The following is a 17,981-nucleotide window of genomic DNA, read 5'->3' on the forward strand; positions in this document are numbered from 1 at the left end:
GCATAGTATCTCACTTACACATCCAGGCATTAAAGCTAATCTTAACCCAAAAAGCATTCAGTCCATTGGGTGTGATAGTATTGAGTGTGTATATCCACTGCATTTCTCTTTGGGCTAGTCTCTTTAGAATATCACCCCCTCTGCTGGGCATCTCGATTATCTCAATCCCACAGAATTTTAATGAAGGTGAACCATGGTTTGCTGTACAGATTGCAGTTTTGTGTTCTGATATTCTCTGTTTGAGGGGTCGTTTTTAGTTTGCCCTACGTATGCCAGACCACAAGGACATAGTAACTAAATCACGTGTGTCGATTTGCAATGAATTGACAAATAGGAATTTTCAACCTTCTCTCTCTGACCTTATCTTAACACTGTCCACTGCCCAGTGCCCATACCTCATCCTCCTCTCTCTGACCTTATCTTAACACTGTCCACTGCCCATGCCTCATCCTCCTCTCTCTGACCTTATCCATGACCTGCGATAGGCCTGCGTACAGGTCCACTTTGTGGTTTTCGTATGTGACATCAATGTCTGTGTACTTGAACGTGAGACAGTGTACTTGATATGTATTGTGTACTGCCTGATCTGTGGCATACTTTATAGTTAGGCTACGAGAGACATCTCAGACAGCAAGGTCAGCCTTGCTGCAGGCACGTTATTATGTCTCATATCTTGTTGTCATGTCATTACGATCCAGCACTATATATGTTCCCGTTTGTGTAATAAACTTTGTGAACCTTTAGCGTGATACAGTCTCGTGTTGCGTTATTGTTCTCCCGGTCCCGCCACCACAGTGGCCGTACCGAAGGAATACTTCAACCGGATTATCACACCACCCAGCCTGCACACACTACCTGTCTGTCAAACCAGACGAGGGTCCAGTACTTAGTTTACAACTGACGCTAAGACGCTATCGATGGCCATTTGCTGCTGTGAGCTTCCGTACAGATCAATCTTCAAACCATCTTTTCGTGTGATATATTATTATCACACGAAAAGATGAAATTACCTACCTAGGTTCCATCCTGGAGGCCAATCTTTCCGGTGATAAAATGGCCACCGACGTAATCAAAAAAGTCAAAGAACAAGATTCCTTTATAGGATCTCCTCACTGGTCAACAAAAACACCTTGAAGACCTTAACAGGAGCCCTCGTACAAGGTTTCTTTGACTATGCTGCATGCACCTCTTGGTACAGCACCTCAAAGGCCCTGCAGACCTCCCAAAACAAACTGGTCAGGCTCCTACTTGGCCTCACCCCCCGAACCCACCTCACCCCTGCCCACAATTGACAGGCTGGGATGGCTTAGGGTCGACGACAGAGTACAGCATCTTGCAATGGGTCTGGTCCACAAGATTCGATACACCACCAAGATGCCCATGTACCTGTCTAAATACTTCCTTAATGTAAATAAAGTTCACACCCACAACACCAGAGGGAGTGCAACAAACCATGTACAACCCAGATTCGTCACAAACAAGGGACTAAATTCTCTCCTATGCCACCAAAATGTGGAACGCCCTACCAACAGTCATTAAGACATGTGAATCCCTTCACTCCTTCAAAACCGCTCTCAAAGGGCACCTACGGACGCCTGCAATTCGAAACTGGCCCCCGTAAAATCTGAAATATTTAAATCAATCAATGGGCCACCACCTGGCGCGTCGGTCCTCCTCTCCGCGTGCACGCGCACTAAAGTATCTTAAAATTCCTTTAATCCACACAGCATGAAGAGTCCGCTCGGCCGCTCCCGACGGCGTAGCGAGCGTTCGGGTTACCCCTAGGGCCCCGGGGCTAGGGCCTATGATAATCCAACAAGGACGAGATGTTTGGAATGGTCTCACCGTTATTGACGTGATGTCTCGGTCTGACTCCACGCACGTCGGCAACTGTGATTCCAAACGACCGATAGTATCCAACGGCAGCAACAGCGTGTTCCTGTTCCCGTTGGCTCGTCTGTCCTTCCTCTTGGCTGCAGATACTACGCGTTTACTTTAAACCATAGACTGTAAAAACCTAACGATGATTTAAACGGTCGGACTATCTGGCGCCATGGAGCTCCTCTCTGTCAAACGTGCACCTAGGTTTGTTTGTCCATTTGATCCCCGCACTCCCTGTTTGACTGTCACTTCCTCTATAAATAAAGTTGGGTGACACCATCAATCATTCAATTACCCTAGCCCAAACATTTTAGACTCTCGTAGAGGTTTTCTTCGATTCTTACCTCTCATGTGAACCAGAAATGTTAAAATTAATTGTAAAGTCACTCCACATGTACATACATCACACGTACATAATAACATGCATAGGTCAAGCAAATAAATACAAAAACATTATGTGCATTTGTCACAATGTGTTTTCAATCTCTATCCAGCCTTTGTATTCAAACCAATCACAGGGCCTCCAGGTTAACTGTAATAATGTGTGAAAGAATGCAATCCTTTCTACAGTGTTTTGTGATATATTATCATATTGGGTTTTTTACCAGCTGCTTGGAAAGCATGCTGGTCTATTTTTTTTCTCTCAGGTTGGCTTTCACCATAGTGACAACCTCGTCCTGATTGGCTGGCCTTTAGCCGACAGCATTGCAGCCAGCAACAACCCATCATCTAAACGGCATGAACACTCAAAACATGATCATCTACAAGCTCCAACACTAGTTTTTATCATCCTATCCTTGTTTTCGTCACGTCGCACGCTAATGTTATTTGATCAAGGGATTCTATTCTCAACTTTCAAGTACAACACGTTAAAGTAATGCAAAGCAGTCACGTGTGTGCGTTCAGATGTTGAAATATGATGTAATATGTGTCATTATGTATGTCATTTTGAGCTTGTTTTATTATTATTTATTTATTTTGGAACTTGAATATTGAATTATATCCTCAAGGAGGCCTTGCCTTTTGCCAGACCACGATTGTAAATAAGAAGACGTTCTTAATTATTGTTTTCCAGGTTAAATATAAAAAAGAAAACTCTCAGGACTGATACACTGTACTAACTATACGTCACATGTGTAACCTTTATTCTCACACCCTGGAGTAGCACTTTAATGATCAAGGAATTATAGTACCAGGACCAGTTGTTCCCAAAACTTGTCTTGTCACCTTTGATGAATGATGATCACGCTTTTGCAGGCTCTTTTGCGGGAACTTTTTACTGTACACTGTACAATTTGTATACCCATCAACCCTGTACAGGGTTGTTTAGTTTTTTTGCTATTGTGTCTTATTGCTGTAATGACGAGGAGTTGAAACCAAATAAATTTATTCTCATACTACATACTGTACTATTATAGTTAATAGTTTGCCAAATGCAGGTGATAATCTATACAGTATAATGCGGCTAACCAGACTTCCTTACACAGTATGTCTTCTTTGTTTCAGTGTTGAGGAAACAATCAGCATTTTTAATGCATACTATTTGTATTCCCATCATCTTTGAATAAACAAATAGAACAAATACACAAGTAAAACAAATGCACAAATGGCATCAAGGAAGTAATTTTATTGATCAGGCTGGAACCCTTTCTGTGCTATACTGGAGAGTGGCACATCTCTTTCTTACTCCTTCTCTCTCTATTTCGCTCTCAGTTGTTCTCCCTCAAAAGTTTCCCTTGCACGTCTCCTGTGATGGGATGTGGGGGGCCTAGCTGTAGTTAGTGAGGATTTCGTCGATCCAGGGTAGCAGAGAACAGACCTTGGTGTAGACTCCGGGGTAGTTTGGCTGAGCACAGCCGGTGCCCCAGGAGACAATGCCCTGCAGCTCCCCATTACAGACCAGAGGACCACCGGAGTCACCCTGAGCAAGGGGAAAGGAGAGGAGACAGATGGTACAGGGCAGATGAGGAGAGGACAAGAGAAGAGAAGGGGTGAGTGGAGAGCAAAAAAGCCAAAAACAATAATTCACATATTTGTCCAGGACAGCTGCGGTTATTGTATACTTGTATAGTATACCACCGGTCCACCAGTTTACGGTGTCATGCCATACAGATTATTATGTTTCGAATACCTGACAGGAATCCTTGCCACCCTCCAGGTATCCGGCACACACCATACGGTCAGTTATCTTGCCAGGGTAGGAATTATCGCATTCCTTATCAGACAAGATAGGAACATCCACACACTGCAGGTAAAATGGGTTGAACACTGGATGGTGTGAGAGAAAGGTGGAGACATAATACAGTACAGCTTTATTCCACACAAAGGGCTGGGTAGGTCACTCGTACCTGCATAGCTGGAGACATGGGTTCCAGCTGGCAGGACAGGACATGACGGGGAAATAGCCTTTCCGATACGGTTAAACTTTTTTGCAATAGGGTTATTATAATCCAAAAAGAAAGAGGCCTGGTATAGCACCATAGACATACGGAATCACACACACACAAACACACACACACACACACACGGACAGGAGCGAATAACAAAATCTTCGGCTTCCGGACACACAATATACTTAGGAGAGTGATTTTTCCTCACATCCGTTTCCTGAACTGAACATATATTGGGATGAGATTTTCCACACAAAAAGCAACAATTAATTATATATATATATATATATTCTTTTTTTCCCCTTTTTTTTCTCCTCTCTCAAACCATACCTGAATCAGTGTAGATGTTGCCCCATCCAGACACCAGGCACATGTCGCCGGCCTTGGGGCAGGCCTGGGGCAGGGCTATGGGCTTGACATACTCGGTGAGATCAGCAGGATGGGCCAGCCTCATCAGCATGATGTCGTAATCCAGAGTCTGGTAATCGTAGCTCTGGTGCCAGTAGATGGCATCAACAGACATGTACTGCTCTGTGCCCTCGTACTTGTAGATGTGGTTTTCTCCCAGGATGGCAATCAGGGAATAGGGGCTGAATTAAGAGAGAGAAGACCAAACACGTAAGAGAGACGAGAGAGAGAGAAAGAGAGAGAGAGAGAGAGAGAGAGAGAGAGTGTCAGCTTGAATTTATTTTACCCATAGATTTATCCCTAACCCACATAGATCTATTAGATAGATCTATAGATCTATTCAAAAGACACGCATTGATTCTCCTAAACAAAACATATGAAATACAATTAAAATAATGCCCTAAAGCTGTGGTTTTCAACCAGTGGTCCTTGAGGGGGTTCCAGGTGGTCTCCAGCTAAATGATGGAGTTGGTAACCAAATGGACCCTTAAAGATCTTTAACTCTTGAGAGCGAAACATGAAACCAAACAGACCCTTATGGTTTCATTTCATCAAATGGTGGTCAGTGGACCGTGGTTCAAATGCAGAATAAATATTAGGCCTTGATATGAAAAAGGTTGAAAACCACTGACTGAACTCAAGTAAGCCATACTGTAATATTTACTTTTGCCAGCAGTGGGCAGCAGAGATGATCCACTTGTCGTTGATGAGGGAGCCTCCGCAGTAGTGATAGCCGAGGTTGATGGACACCTGCCAGGGCTGGGAGTGAGCCTCACACTGGTAACCTCCCACTATCTTGTCATCCATGGGGGCTGCCACTGAAAGACAGGAAGGGGAGAGACGGCAATTGAGAAGAACCATAACAGGCTATATACAGAGTAAAACCCCCAGTGTAAAGCATAAAGTTTAAACCTATAACTAAAGAATCATAATGCTTTGCTGGGTGGCTCCCTGATAAAATTCAGTGAAATGTGGGACCATTTTTTAAACATGAGCTGAGACTCCCTGATATTTCGGACTAATTGTCCAGTCAGTCATTCATATGGCGGTTCGACTAATATTCATATAACTTTAACAGTAATAACAGTAGTTTATTAAAATAATAATAATAATTCTTATTTTGTTTTTTTACTATATATTTTTTAGTTTCCCTTATTTTTTGTCTTGTCTCGTCTTTTTGATTTCATTTCCTTTTTGTGTCTACAGTATTTGTATTTGTCTTGCTTATTGTTGTCATATTGTCTTGTGAACGGCCGAGCGTGTGTTTTACCTGCAGCACCCAGGAGTGTGAGTACGATAAGGCCGATCATCCTGTAGCCTGACTAAAGTCTTCCTCTACTCGAACTGGACAAGACTGTTCTGTCATTCACAGCATTTATACCTCATGCCATCTATCTGTGTGCTGACCAGAACCCCCCCCCCCACACACACACACACACACACACACACACACACACACACACACACACACACACACACACACACACACCTCCCTCCATCCAACCCCCGCCTGTTTACTCCCTCTGCCCCTGTTCCCACCCAGAAAATGCCTCCTATCTCATAAATTGACCTGTCATCACAATCTGGGAAAACTCACACGTAACCTTAATTCATAGCATTTTATTTTTTCTCTCGCCGTGTTCTCACTGCCGTTATATAATTTAATGTTGTCTTTCTTTCTTTAGTATAGGGGCAATGCAAGTTAACATGACATACATTCAAGTGCAGACGAACATGTTGTGCTGCACCGAGAATATTGTTAATTTTCTAATCTTATATTTAAATATACAGCTTTCATTGTCATAAGCAGCACAATACACTACAGATATGACCAATGTAAAATATGGTTCAAATAATACAATAAAATAAAAAGCTAAACTAAAAACTATTAACAATACAATACACTTAGCAAAAACTGGGAACAGCTTTGGTTGTTCTTAAATAACATTACAGAGGGTTTTATTTGTCTCACTCACTGTCTTCCAAGTGGCTTAGTGCCACAGAGTGACCAAGGCAAGGACCAAGGTCATGTCTATATTTTCACACTTCTGATGATTAACTCGGCCAAAGGAAAACAGACAAACAGAGTTTTGGGGATGGCTGCCATCCAAATGAATGACAAGTCTGTTTTCGACATATTTGTCAATATAAATATAAAATATGTAATGTAGCCTGTTTTGCACTGAGACGTTTTAACAATCCTACAGCACAAATGTAAAGTAATCTTATTCAATATAGATTTTTGTAAAGTCAACATTTTAACACTTAGAGTTTGTCAAAATAAAGGCGCTAGAGTGCCAAGCACATGGGCAGATTTTACTCTGAAAAGCCCCGCCTTCCATTTCCCCATAAAACCAGGAGGTATAATTACAACTGGTATAATTACTACTGCATGTGTATGTGTGTGTGTGTGTGTGTGTGTGTGTGTGTGTGTGTGTGTGTGTGTGTGTGTGTGTGTGTGTGTGTGTGTGTGTGTGTGTGTGTGTGTGTGCCCTGCTCTGTGTCTGGCTGGGGTAATGGGAGAGGAGGGAGAGGGTGTACGGTGGAGGGGTGGTGGTTTTAGTAGACCGATAAGGGAATTGGGGCATGATAACAAGCCAGGGACAGGGGTGCCAGTTTGGTGGGAGGGAGGAATGGGGTTGGGGGAGGTTTAGGTGAGGACTGGGATGTGGGTGTTTGATTAAAGGGGGTGGGTCGGGGGGTTCAGAATGGACTTGGGGTTGGATATAAATAGGAGCCACAGTGTTTCCCGGTGTCTTCTGATCATTCACCAGGCATCATGATGACACTGCTGGCCCTTCTTCTGCTGTTTGGAGCTGCTGGTAATCCATACACGCACACACATGCACACCAATACACACAAGCGTCCACTCAAGTGCTTATGTGTGTATACACATATGCCAGCCACGAAATGCACACATGGCATGCACAGAAAAGCACTGTAGGCTGCATGGACGCTCAAAGAGCTTCTTAGAGCTGCATAGTATCCTTTGGGATTATACAATTATCAATAAATCTGATTTAATAAATGTGGCTTTAACCACATTAACCCTGGAATCCATATTTGTGATTTTTTTCCTCTGCATTATTTTTTTTTAAAGTATCAAAAAGAGCAGATCTACAAGGTCACAACGCATCGCCATGAAACACGTTGTGAGTTTGTAGATAAGTTCATTTCGCTATTCGTCAGATGATATTATATATAAAACCAGCTGTGAAAGTAGCCTAAGATGCATTGTGAATTGTTGTGAATGTGACTTGCATAGTTAATTTCCCCCTCTGTTAATTAACCCCTCTGTGTCACAGCGGCAGTGCCCCGTGAGGATGGGAGGATCATTGGCGGACAGGAGTGTGAGCCTCACTCTCGACCCTACATGGCCTCTCTCAACTACGGTTATCATTTCTGTGGCGGCGTGCTCATCAACAAGCAGTGGGTGCTCTCTGTCGCCCACTGTTGGTACAAGTGAGTATAAAAAGAACTCGGAATCACTTTATTGTATGAGGTTCATACAAGGAATTTGGTTTAGTATTTAGTATTCAATGTACCATGATGGTGTGGTCAGGTGTTTATTGCCACATATACACATACAGTACAATACAGCTAGTTTAACAATACAAGTAGGCAAAACATACTGCGCGCACGCGCGCACACACACACACACACACACACACACACACACGCGCACGCGCGCGCGCACACACACACACACACACACACACACACACACACACACACACACACACACACACACACACACACACACAATAACTTTCTTTACATACGGTATAACTATTTTGTTGCTGATTCTTTATTAGTCATGTTTGCAGGCTTGTTTGCCGATTGCGACTGTAGGTCACAGTTTACTATTAAAACCTGCATCTCCCGTCAGTCAGTCACTCCATATATGGCCTCGTGACACGCCCTCAGGGCGTCTTACTGGTTAAATAATATACAATGTTTATAGATAGACAGCAAATTACCTTTTTATAAACCCATCCTGTCCTCTCTCAGTCCCTACTATATGCAGGTCATGCTGGGAGAACACGACCTCCGTGTGTTTGAGGGCACCGAGCAGCTGGTGAAGATAGACAACATCATTTGGCACTCAGAGTGAGCAAAACATTCCTTACCCACATGAACCCCTAGTGTCTCTATATTCTGTGAAAATGTCAGCTATACAAACTGTGTTGTGTGTGATCTTATAGATTGGCTATTTACGATGAAGACATTTGTAGACTTTACTCCTTAATTAATATAATTGGCCCTCTACATTAGGAGGGGGGGGAAAGGAGGGGGCCTAATAATAAAAAGCTATTTAATTTAGAAGTTAGGCCTTTTCTTCTGAATGTATATTATCTAAACATAACAAATCACAACGCTTCTAACAACAATGATCCAATTCCATCCATCAATACACACCTTAATTATTCACCTGTTTCCAGCTATGACTACCAGACCCTGGACTATGACATTATGATGATCAAGCTTTACCACCCTGTGGAGGTGACTAAGGCGGTGGCACCCATCCCTCTGCCCACGAGCTGTCCAATGGGGGGCATGCCCTGCTCTGTGTCTGGCTGGGGTAACACTGCCGTGGGAGAGGAGGGTGAGCTGATAGCACTGATCTTTATATTGTAGCATAATTAATCATTACACTAGAGCATAATTATAATCATATTTATGTAAATGTATGTGAAATTATATCAACGTTTTTTACAAAGTGGCTCTGCAGGGAGTCTAGCCGTTTATAAGAGGCTATAGTCTGTATGTCTGTCTGTGCCTGATGTCTGTGTGTTTGCCTGGAGCTAATCTTGCAAACCAGTGAAACCACTGGACCAATCAGTGTCAAATGTCTTGTGCAAACTGCCAGTAGGATAGGTACGTTAGTACCTTCACTAATGTTGTGTTATATTTCTTTTAATATTTACTAACTTTTATAATGGAAGTCAATGGGGCTCGGATCGGGCTGAAACCTTGCCCACATTTGAAGTCATACATCATAGATACGTTACAGCCGAATGAGGTCACGGTTGGCCGCATAAAGTCACAAGAAGTCACATAGGAGTCACGCCAATTTCCACATGATTCAAATTAAAGGAAACTAGGGTGCGTGGCCTGGTACCTAATGCATCTCAAAATGGGGGTCCTTGAAATTAAAAGGTTGACAGTGCATTGTGTTTTTCCACGATACCATTTGTTTCTTTCTTTACCATCAATGACTTTGGATAGGACAGGGTACATAACATGAATACAAGAAGACTCACCCCGTTTCTGATTTCCTCTCAGAATTTTCCTCAGTGAGGGGTGGGAGAGGCTGGACAGCAGACGGCTGGATTTTGAATTTCTCTAACTATAAACTTTCATGACAGCAGACAGCCTAAGTACAAATATAATTTATGAAAAGCTACTACAGTGAAGTCTGTTCACAGAAGTTGTTGTAGGATATGTGGGGATTATCTGACGAGGTACCATTTGAGGGGGCAAAACCTTACATATACTAAATAATACTAAATTGTTTATAGGGTCAATATAAGTAATATAATATAGCCTTTCCACAGGAGTATCTTTTTATATTTTTCCAAAAAGAATACAAACAGCCAATAGCATATTACAAAGTTATCCCCCTCACTGGGGAAAATTCCGGGAGGAAGAACAGGCACGTACCGGGGTGAGTCTTCTTGTTACCCATAACATAACACAAACTTAATAGATTTTTCTCACCTTTAGATTTACACACTATATTTTGGCTTGGTATTGTAGGGTACAGTTACAATATTTACAAGAATATTTCTTCCCCATTTGTTTTGAAAAATAAAATAGAAAATGGACTAACCAGCTACTGTACTATACTGTATGTTTTCTGATAGATATGCACAGCCGTTTCTCTCTCTCATTGTGTGTTTGACCTGTTTCAGTCAACATGCCCGTCCTTCTGCAGTGTCTGGATGTGCCCATTACGGATGAAGCCGACTGTGAGAAGGCCTACCCCGGTAAGATCTCCCCCCGGATGATGTGTGCTGGGTACATGGATGGAGGCCGAGATGCATGCAATGTAAGTATACTGCCTCGGAAAGACAAGAATAAACACACAGTACTTTGTGGAGTGATTGACCTAACGTTGCTTTCTGTGGTTGACAAAGTTTGCCTTTATGTACAGCTACAGCGGTTGATAATGGAAACTTCTTATCACACCACTGAAAGGATGTGAATTTCCGCGAAACAGTTAATCAAACGAATCAATTTAATTGAGTATACAGAAATATTGATTGTCAATCATTTAATACAATTATGAAATTGTAATCAATCACTATTTTGGGCATATCATTAAAAAAAGTAAAAGCATTCAAAAATACTTAAAATAACTGATCTACAAGCTCACAACTCATGATCTTATAGATCAGTTATTTTCACTATTAATGCACCACGCTGTGAAAGGGGGGTTAGTTAACTAATACAGTAGTTGAGCTAGGCCAGGCAGAAATGTCAACAAATAAACAAATAAATGTTTTAATTGTGACCAAAGTATACGTAAATGCATTTCATAAAAGCATAAAATTAATGGTAATTGCAAAGAGGTCTGAACTTCAATCCGGTGTGCGTTCTGCTTCCAATAACTTTGACATTGTTAACCAGTAGGTGTCCTACTTGGCACCAGGATCATGTCTCAATGGAAGCTTAGGGAGATCACTTTCAAACACTACAGATATGCTATTGTAATAACACAACTCTGACTTGAACTAATTCCTAGATTGTAGCTTTAATTATACATTAATTGTGGTATAAATGTGTAAAATGTACAGTTCAATACACATTCAATATATCAAATACACTTAGGTATATTTGTTTTCTTGCTTTACAGTCGTGTTGATTTCCTGTGATCTATTGCATCTGTGTATTAGCACAATGCTCCTAATTGTTGGGATGGGTTAAAGGCGGACAATATATATATATATATATATATATATATATACACACACACACGTCTCACACACACACACACACACACACACACACACAATATATATGAGAAATAGCTCATTTTAATGTATTTACATTCCCTGGCAATTTTCCACACTAAGCAGTATTCTAGCATGGTATTGTATGCCATCTGCGTGTGTATGTCTTTCCATAATAGAAGACTTGGTTGTGCTTGGCACAACTCGCTTGTTTTGTTCCACATTGCTTGTTATGAAACAGGTTCAGCATCTTCCAGACTCACTTTCCACTTGGATAATGGTCTATGATGCTATTAGCAATACGGAAAACAAACTTTGCAATACATTAATGTATTGTTTGGGTGTCACATCAAGAAATAAGCACAGAGATAAAAGAAAGTTTGAGCTTGCTTAAGCTTTAGGGCACCAAATGAGTATGGACAGCCAGATTTGAGTTTTTCTCTTATGCTATGATATATCTTGCCAAACCAATAACAACAGCCGTTATGATGAAGCTAAACTACTCACTACAATATAGCGTGTAACTACAAAATAGAGTATAAACCTACATCCCGTGCCTTTATGGAACATTTGTATAGATGTGCAATGCACATTGTCATGGTGGGGCTAAAACAGTGGTAGACAAAACCAGTTGAAAAATGAATTAACTGTGACACTCTCTTTTTGTTTTGGACAGGGTGACAGTGGCAGTCCTCTGGTGTGTTCTGGAGAACTCCATGGTCTGGTGTCATGGGGCCGGGGGTGCGCTGTGGCCGGCTATCCTGGTGTGTATGTCAAAGTGTGCGAGTTTCATCACTGGATCCAAGATACCTTGGCAGCCAACCCCTGAAAACCTCCACAGTCCACATCTGCACCTATCTTCCCATCCATCTTTCTCTATACTCTACTACCTGTTGTTCCTTACCCACCACAGACCACCTGACTAACCACATTCCTTTTTCCATTACAACTCATGTTCCACTCATGCATTATTTCCTGCTCTTTCCATTACCCTCTCACGGATGATGTCTCTCTGTCTCTTACATCTGGATGGCACAGAGTTAACACAGTGTAAAACACACAATAAAGTCCGTAGTAACATACTCATCCATGTCTTTTGTCTTTGAGTGATTTCAATAGAATATCATTAGATAGTTGTACCACAGTCTAACCAGCATTCCACTTGCTGTCGTAAGTCTTTTTATGGTTTTATCCTCTTGGAAGATTTTGTATTGACCTGTACTTTCCTTGAACTGTACCCATTCTGCAAACTGTTAATACAATTTTCAATCAATCAATTAATCAATCAATCAATCAATTGAAAGAACAACCTTAAACCATGACCTTATAGAGTGTCGTGTCCGAAATTCCTGATGGTCATTTGAAAACTTTTTAACACCATGGGGTTCATCTTTAGGCCTGTTATTATGAGTGGGGAGGAAGTGGAGTAGGTCAGTCATTTTAAATATATGGGAACAACCATGAACAATAAACTCACCTTTCAGACCAATGCAGATAACATCTACATGGCAAGGCAGCGGCTTTATCTTCTCAGGAAACTGAGAAGTTTTAACGCTATAGTAAACACACCCTGAACATGGCCTATAGATAACTCACTCAGAGTGTTCTGTTAACATTGTATCCTGGTATGGGAATCTCTCAGTTAGAGTTTAAAAAAAATCACACCTGTGTGAACTGAGTGGTGCAACTCCCCTCTCTCTCATCTATTTGTTGAGGGGCGCTAGCCCCTCCTATGCCCAGCTTTGTGTGTCTGTGTGAAACATAACGATGATTTGATTAGCTGAGCACGGAATTGAGATTATTTGATTGGCTGAGCAAAGTACGTATTGAGGATAAAATGTGAGGGCAGAAAATTGAAGATGGAAAAGTGAGGAGGCAAGTTGTGATTGGCCAGAATGAGATGATATATGATGCAGGGCTTGACATTAACTTTTTGAGGCACTTGTCCTTCGGACTTATGTAGTGTTCTATAGTATAGTATAGAACACTACATACAAATAAATCACACCTGCGTGAAGTGAGGGGCGCTCTTATCATCATACATCAGGGCTTGACATTAAGGCTTGTCTGCTTGTCTAGTATTAATATTATAAGTATTAAATCTTCCCGAACAAGTGCATTCAAATTTGTATTTATTCCAAATCACAGGCATAATTATATCAGTGCTATCAGTGCTATCAATATAGGACTGTATAGAATCTATACAGTCCTATACAGTGTCCTATACAGCAATTTGTTCCCTTTTTGCCACAAAATGCCGGGACTCAAGTAGTTGCATGTTTCAAGGAGTTGCTTGGAGAATCATTGGGGTTTGGGCTTAAACCACCCAAAGAGTTTGAATACATGACTCTTAATGTACAAATAGAGAAGTAAGATCCATAATGACATTAATGCACTGTACTGATCTTACACAGGCCTATACTGTACAATGTACATACAAACTGAGAAGCTTTAAATAAATGGTAACTTTCTGCTATTTGTTTTTTGAGGGGCTCTAGCCCCTCCTATAAATCCAGCTTTTAGTTACCGTCCACAAACATTGTCTTTAACAAACCTTGACCATTGACAATGAATGGAGAATTTTATGTCTTAGCACTTATATAGCCTATATTGTCTATTTTACATCATGATGATGTACGATGATAAGAGCACTCCTCAATTCACACAGGTGTGATTTATTTTTTAAATTATATTATAATGTAGGCTACTACTTTGAACTATAAATATAGGCCTATATTTATTTGATTAGTTTCTAACCTTTTTACCAAATTGATTGAAAAGATGCTGTCAGACAGTGTGCGACCAGAGGGGAGAGAAACTTGAGAACAGTCATGTGACATCTCAAAGTGACACCAACAGGTTGAACTATTTAACTGCAATCAGCCAGGGTGTTTGTTGACTCACAACGAACTTTGCCCATTTCGTTGTAGTATAGGCTTAGCTATAGTAGGCACTAGGCATGCGAATATCCAAGGCTTTAATAATCTTCAGGCGAAGATTTCCTTGACCAAATATTAATCAAAATGAGGACAAAACGCTGGCTCACAGTATTGACGTTATTGATACTAGTGTGTTTTGCCTTGCTGTGTTTTAAGTCCTATGCCGAATCACCTGTTAAAAACAGAGTTGAGAGCTGGCACTCGAGCTCAGCTTGGCAGGACGCCGACCGCGATGGCAAATGGATTTGGAAGAACGAGACCAACACGGGACGGTGCCCCGATACTTCACCTCACCTGTCCGGTCCGTTCCCCGTGGACCTCAACCAGACAATGAGTCTAGACACCGTCAAGGAGGAGAACCCCGCTCTTCAGCTCGGGGGCCGATTCAAGCCCCGGGAGTGCGTCGCCGTGCAGAGAGTGGCGGTGATCGTGCCATTTCGCAACCGGCATCATCAGATGAAGTACCTGCTGCATTATCTCCATCCCTTCCTGCAGCGGCAGCAAGTAGAATATGATTTCTATGTCATCAACCAGCACGGGGATGGGACGTTCAACAAAGCCAGGCTGATGAACGCGGGCTTTCTCGAGGCGCTGAAGGAAAATGAATATGACTGCTTCATCTTCCACGACGTGGACATTATTCCCATGGACGACCGCAACCCGTACAGGTGCTACAGCCAACCTCGGCACCTGGCCGTGGCCGTGGATAAGTTCAACTTCAGTTTGGGATACAACCAACTCATTGGTGGAGCGATAGCCCTCTCCAAAGCGCAGTTCGTTAAAGTCAACGGTTTCCCCAATTCTTTCTGGGGATGGGGTGGTGAGGATGATGCTATGTATTTGCGTATTACTTATAAAGGCATGGCTATTTCTCGACCTAATTCACAGATTGCCAGATACACAATGATCAAACATGCAAGAGACTTAAACAATGAACCTAATCCGGATAACATAAAAGTGCTGGCTAAAATAAGACATACCATGGACAGCGACGGAATAAACTCCCTCGTATACCATGTTGTTAAGACTGAGAAAGACATGCTTTATACTTTTATTACTGTCGACATTGGCACCCCGTAGTGTGCGTGCGTGCGTGTGTGACTGTGTGTGTGCGTGCGTGCGCGAATCCTCTTCATTGATCCAGTCTCACCCAGCTCATTTATATTCTCAAGTCATGACTTTTTCCTTTATCCATCAATATCAGGTTGCCCAAAACCTTGGTGTATGGGCCTACGTCTCATTTGATCCCACTCTAAACATTTAAGTTGAGACATGTTTATATCATTGCAGTTCAGTTTAGTTTAGTTTTTGTTTAGTATTAATGATGAATGCCCTACTTCATTGTACAAGAGTATCACACAATCTATTCATAGGCCTACCTTTTATAATCACAAAAAAGGAACAGTTTTGTACAAGCTAGCTATAGGTTTCCAGCTGACAGTGACGATATTCAAAATCATCACACATACTTTTGTCTCTGTGCTTTGACTTATGCCCAATAGGCTCCAAATTGTGCAACTATAGGCAGACTTTGAAGAGGACATATTAGGAACTTGTTTTGTTCCAAAACATGTTATTTTTTATATTTGTCATTTTTACTTGTATTTATTTAAAAAATAAACTGCAGATTGTGGGGAAAACCTGTGATGTCAATAAACTGAAGTTGAATTTAATTGTGATTTTCTACTAGTACTGACATAAAAAACACATTTGTTAGAGGAGGGACACAGCAATTGAAAATAAAAGAACCTGAAGAGATGAATGCATGCAATATCATCCAATGATTTTTATATAGTTTTGACTATAGTAGCTTATTTGTTTAGCCCACAAATGGAATTATTCAATCATAATTATTTCTAATAATTATGATTACTAAACATGTGATAGTATGAGTCATTGAGAGAGGAATATACACTCTTGAGTAGTTTCGAACTTGTTTATTTTGAAACGTAGTATGACTGCTGCGTTTGCGTGTGTTTAGTACTTCATAAGAAACTATACTCTATATAATAAGAGTGCGGATGTTCCTTTCTCAGTGTATCTTCAAGAATCTGCACCAATGCAAGGAAACGGATACGTTTTACATTTGAGGAACTTGAACAATACAGTATGCATCATGTATTGTTCAAGTTCCTCAAATGTAAAACGTATGTTTCCTTGCATTGGTGGACAAATCAATCAGTAGACTGAAGACAAGATGTTTTTTCCCCCTTTTAGGTCAGTACAATGTATTTTTAGAAGAGCAAAAATAAGAACATTGGTGAATCCCAGAAATGAGAAATACATAAAAAAGACACAATTGTGGATATTACAAAAAAAAGAGGATATATGTTGTTATATTACGTCCTGTGTGACTGTGATAGTCCCTCCCCTCTTTCAAAGATTTGCATACTCTGTGATAAGGTGACCCAACACATCCCACTGTTTTGACTATAACCACCGAAAAGGTTAGTATAGCTTACCGGTATCACCTAAAACTGGAGTATGCGTGGGTCTTTACAGGCATTAAAGGCACAGACTACATTGCAACTTTTTTCAGATCTTTATAATTCAAACATGCCAGTTATTGTTGTAACTTTGTGTCAGTAAATGGTTTCAGGACCCAAGTGCAGGAACTCCAACAAATGCAGGAGATGAGGATCACATTAACTTGTCTTTACTATGAATTAACAACTGTCTGAATTATGACCTTTATCCACTAGAGTCTACTCTAGACTGTGTGGATCCGATCACTCATTTTCATAAGCATAATGATAACCATTTGCCTGTGCATCTCGCAATGATACGAGATACACATTCTATTCCTATATACATTGTTCTTGTCCTTGTCTCATATCTTCTGGTGGACGTCATGTGTTCTTACTGCATATATTCTCTATGTATGCATTAAACCTAACTTCAGAACTTGTCGTGTGATACTGCCTGCATGGTGGGCGGCACACAGGGCAGTCAGACTCTTGGCCTCAGGGCAGGGAGAGTGAAGAGGACGTTGGGCTGAGGGGAAATAGGAGCAGGGCAAGGGAGGGGCAGAAGCAAATGCACATTCAGATACAGTCACATCAGGAACAAAACGTGTACCATCAGAACAAGACAAACAAGTCGTGTGTGTGTGTGGGTTTGTGTGTGTGTGCAAAAGTCACCTGTCACCTGTCTCAGGCAGTGTTATGTCTCTGCGGTCTGACCTGCCTTTTGCCACACCCAGTCCCAAGTGCAGAGGGGAGACATGATAGGAGGCATTAAATACAATGGGAACAAGACCCCCAAACTTAGATTGATTTGCCTGTATCTGTGTGACGTGGGTGCCTGGCCCTATAGGACAGCGTTTCTCATTGAGGTTGTTCCAAGTGGTTCAAGTGATAAAACTGCTGAGGACCATCTGTGTGTGTGATCACGTGGCCTTCTTTTG

At 41.4% G+C, this 17,981-nt stretch overlaps 3 protein-coding genes across 3 annotated transcripts; 2 read left to right on the top strand and 1 right to left on the bottom strand.

Annotated features, from left to right (window-relative positions):
• Window positions 1–3,649: 3,649 nt before the first annotated feature.
• LOC310855730 (serine protease 1-like) lies at window positions 3,650–5,989 on the bottom strand (the record flags this gene model as incomplete). The annotated part of the gene is made up of 5 exons (XM_083760854.1): window positions 3,650–3,802; window positions 4,013–4,149; window positions 4,602–4,861; window positions 5,344–5,497; window positions 5,950–5,989. The coding sequence occupies 5 exons, from the start codon at window positions 5,987–5,989 to the stop codon at window positions 3,650–3,652; spliced, it is 744 nt and encodes a 247-aa protein (XP_083616980.1).
• A 1,472-nt stretch (window positions 5,990–7,461) lies between these two features.
• On the top strand, window positions 7,462–12,465 carry LOC310855731 (trypsin-like; the record flags this gene model as incomplete). The annotated part of the gene is made up of 6 exons (XM_083760855.1): window positions 7,462–7,501; window positions 7,986–8,142; window positions 8,692–8,790; window positions 9,123–9,286; window positions 10,596–10,732; window positions 12,313–12,465. 6 exons carry the CDS (start codon window positions 7,462–7,464, stop codon window positions 12,463–12,465), a joined length of 750 nt encoding a protein of 249 aa, XP_083616981.1.
• A 2,103-nt stretch (window positions 12,466–14,568) lies between these two features.
• On the top strand, window positions 14,569–16,216 carry LOC310855729 (beta-1,4-galactosyltransferase 1-like). Its single transcript, XM_083760853.1, has one exon. The coding sequence runs from the start codon at window positions 14,660–14,662 to the stop codon at window positions 15,653–15,655; it is 996 nt and encodes a 331-aa protein (XP_083616979.1). The 5' UTR covers window positions 14,569–14,659; the 3' UTR covers window positions 15,656–16,216.
• The last annotated feature ends 1,765 nt before the right edge of the window (window positions 16,217–17,981 follow it).

This window comes from Protomyctophum parallelum, assembly GCF_964188405.1.
Source record: "Protomyctophum parallelum genome assembly, chromosome: 3".
In the NCBI taxonomy this organism is placed as follows: domain Eukaryota; kingdom Metazoa; phylum Chordata; class Actinopteri; order Myctophiformes; family Myctophidae; genus Protomyctophum; species Protomyctophum parallelum.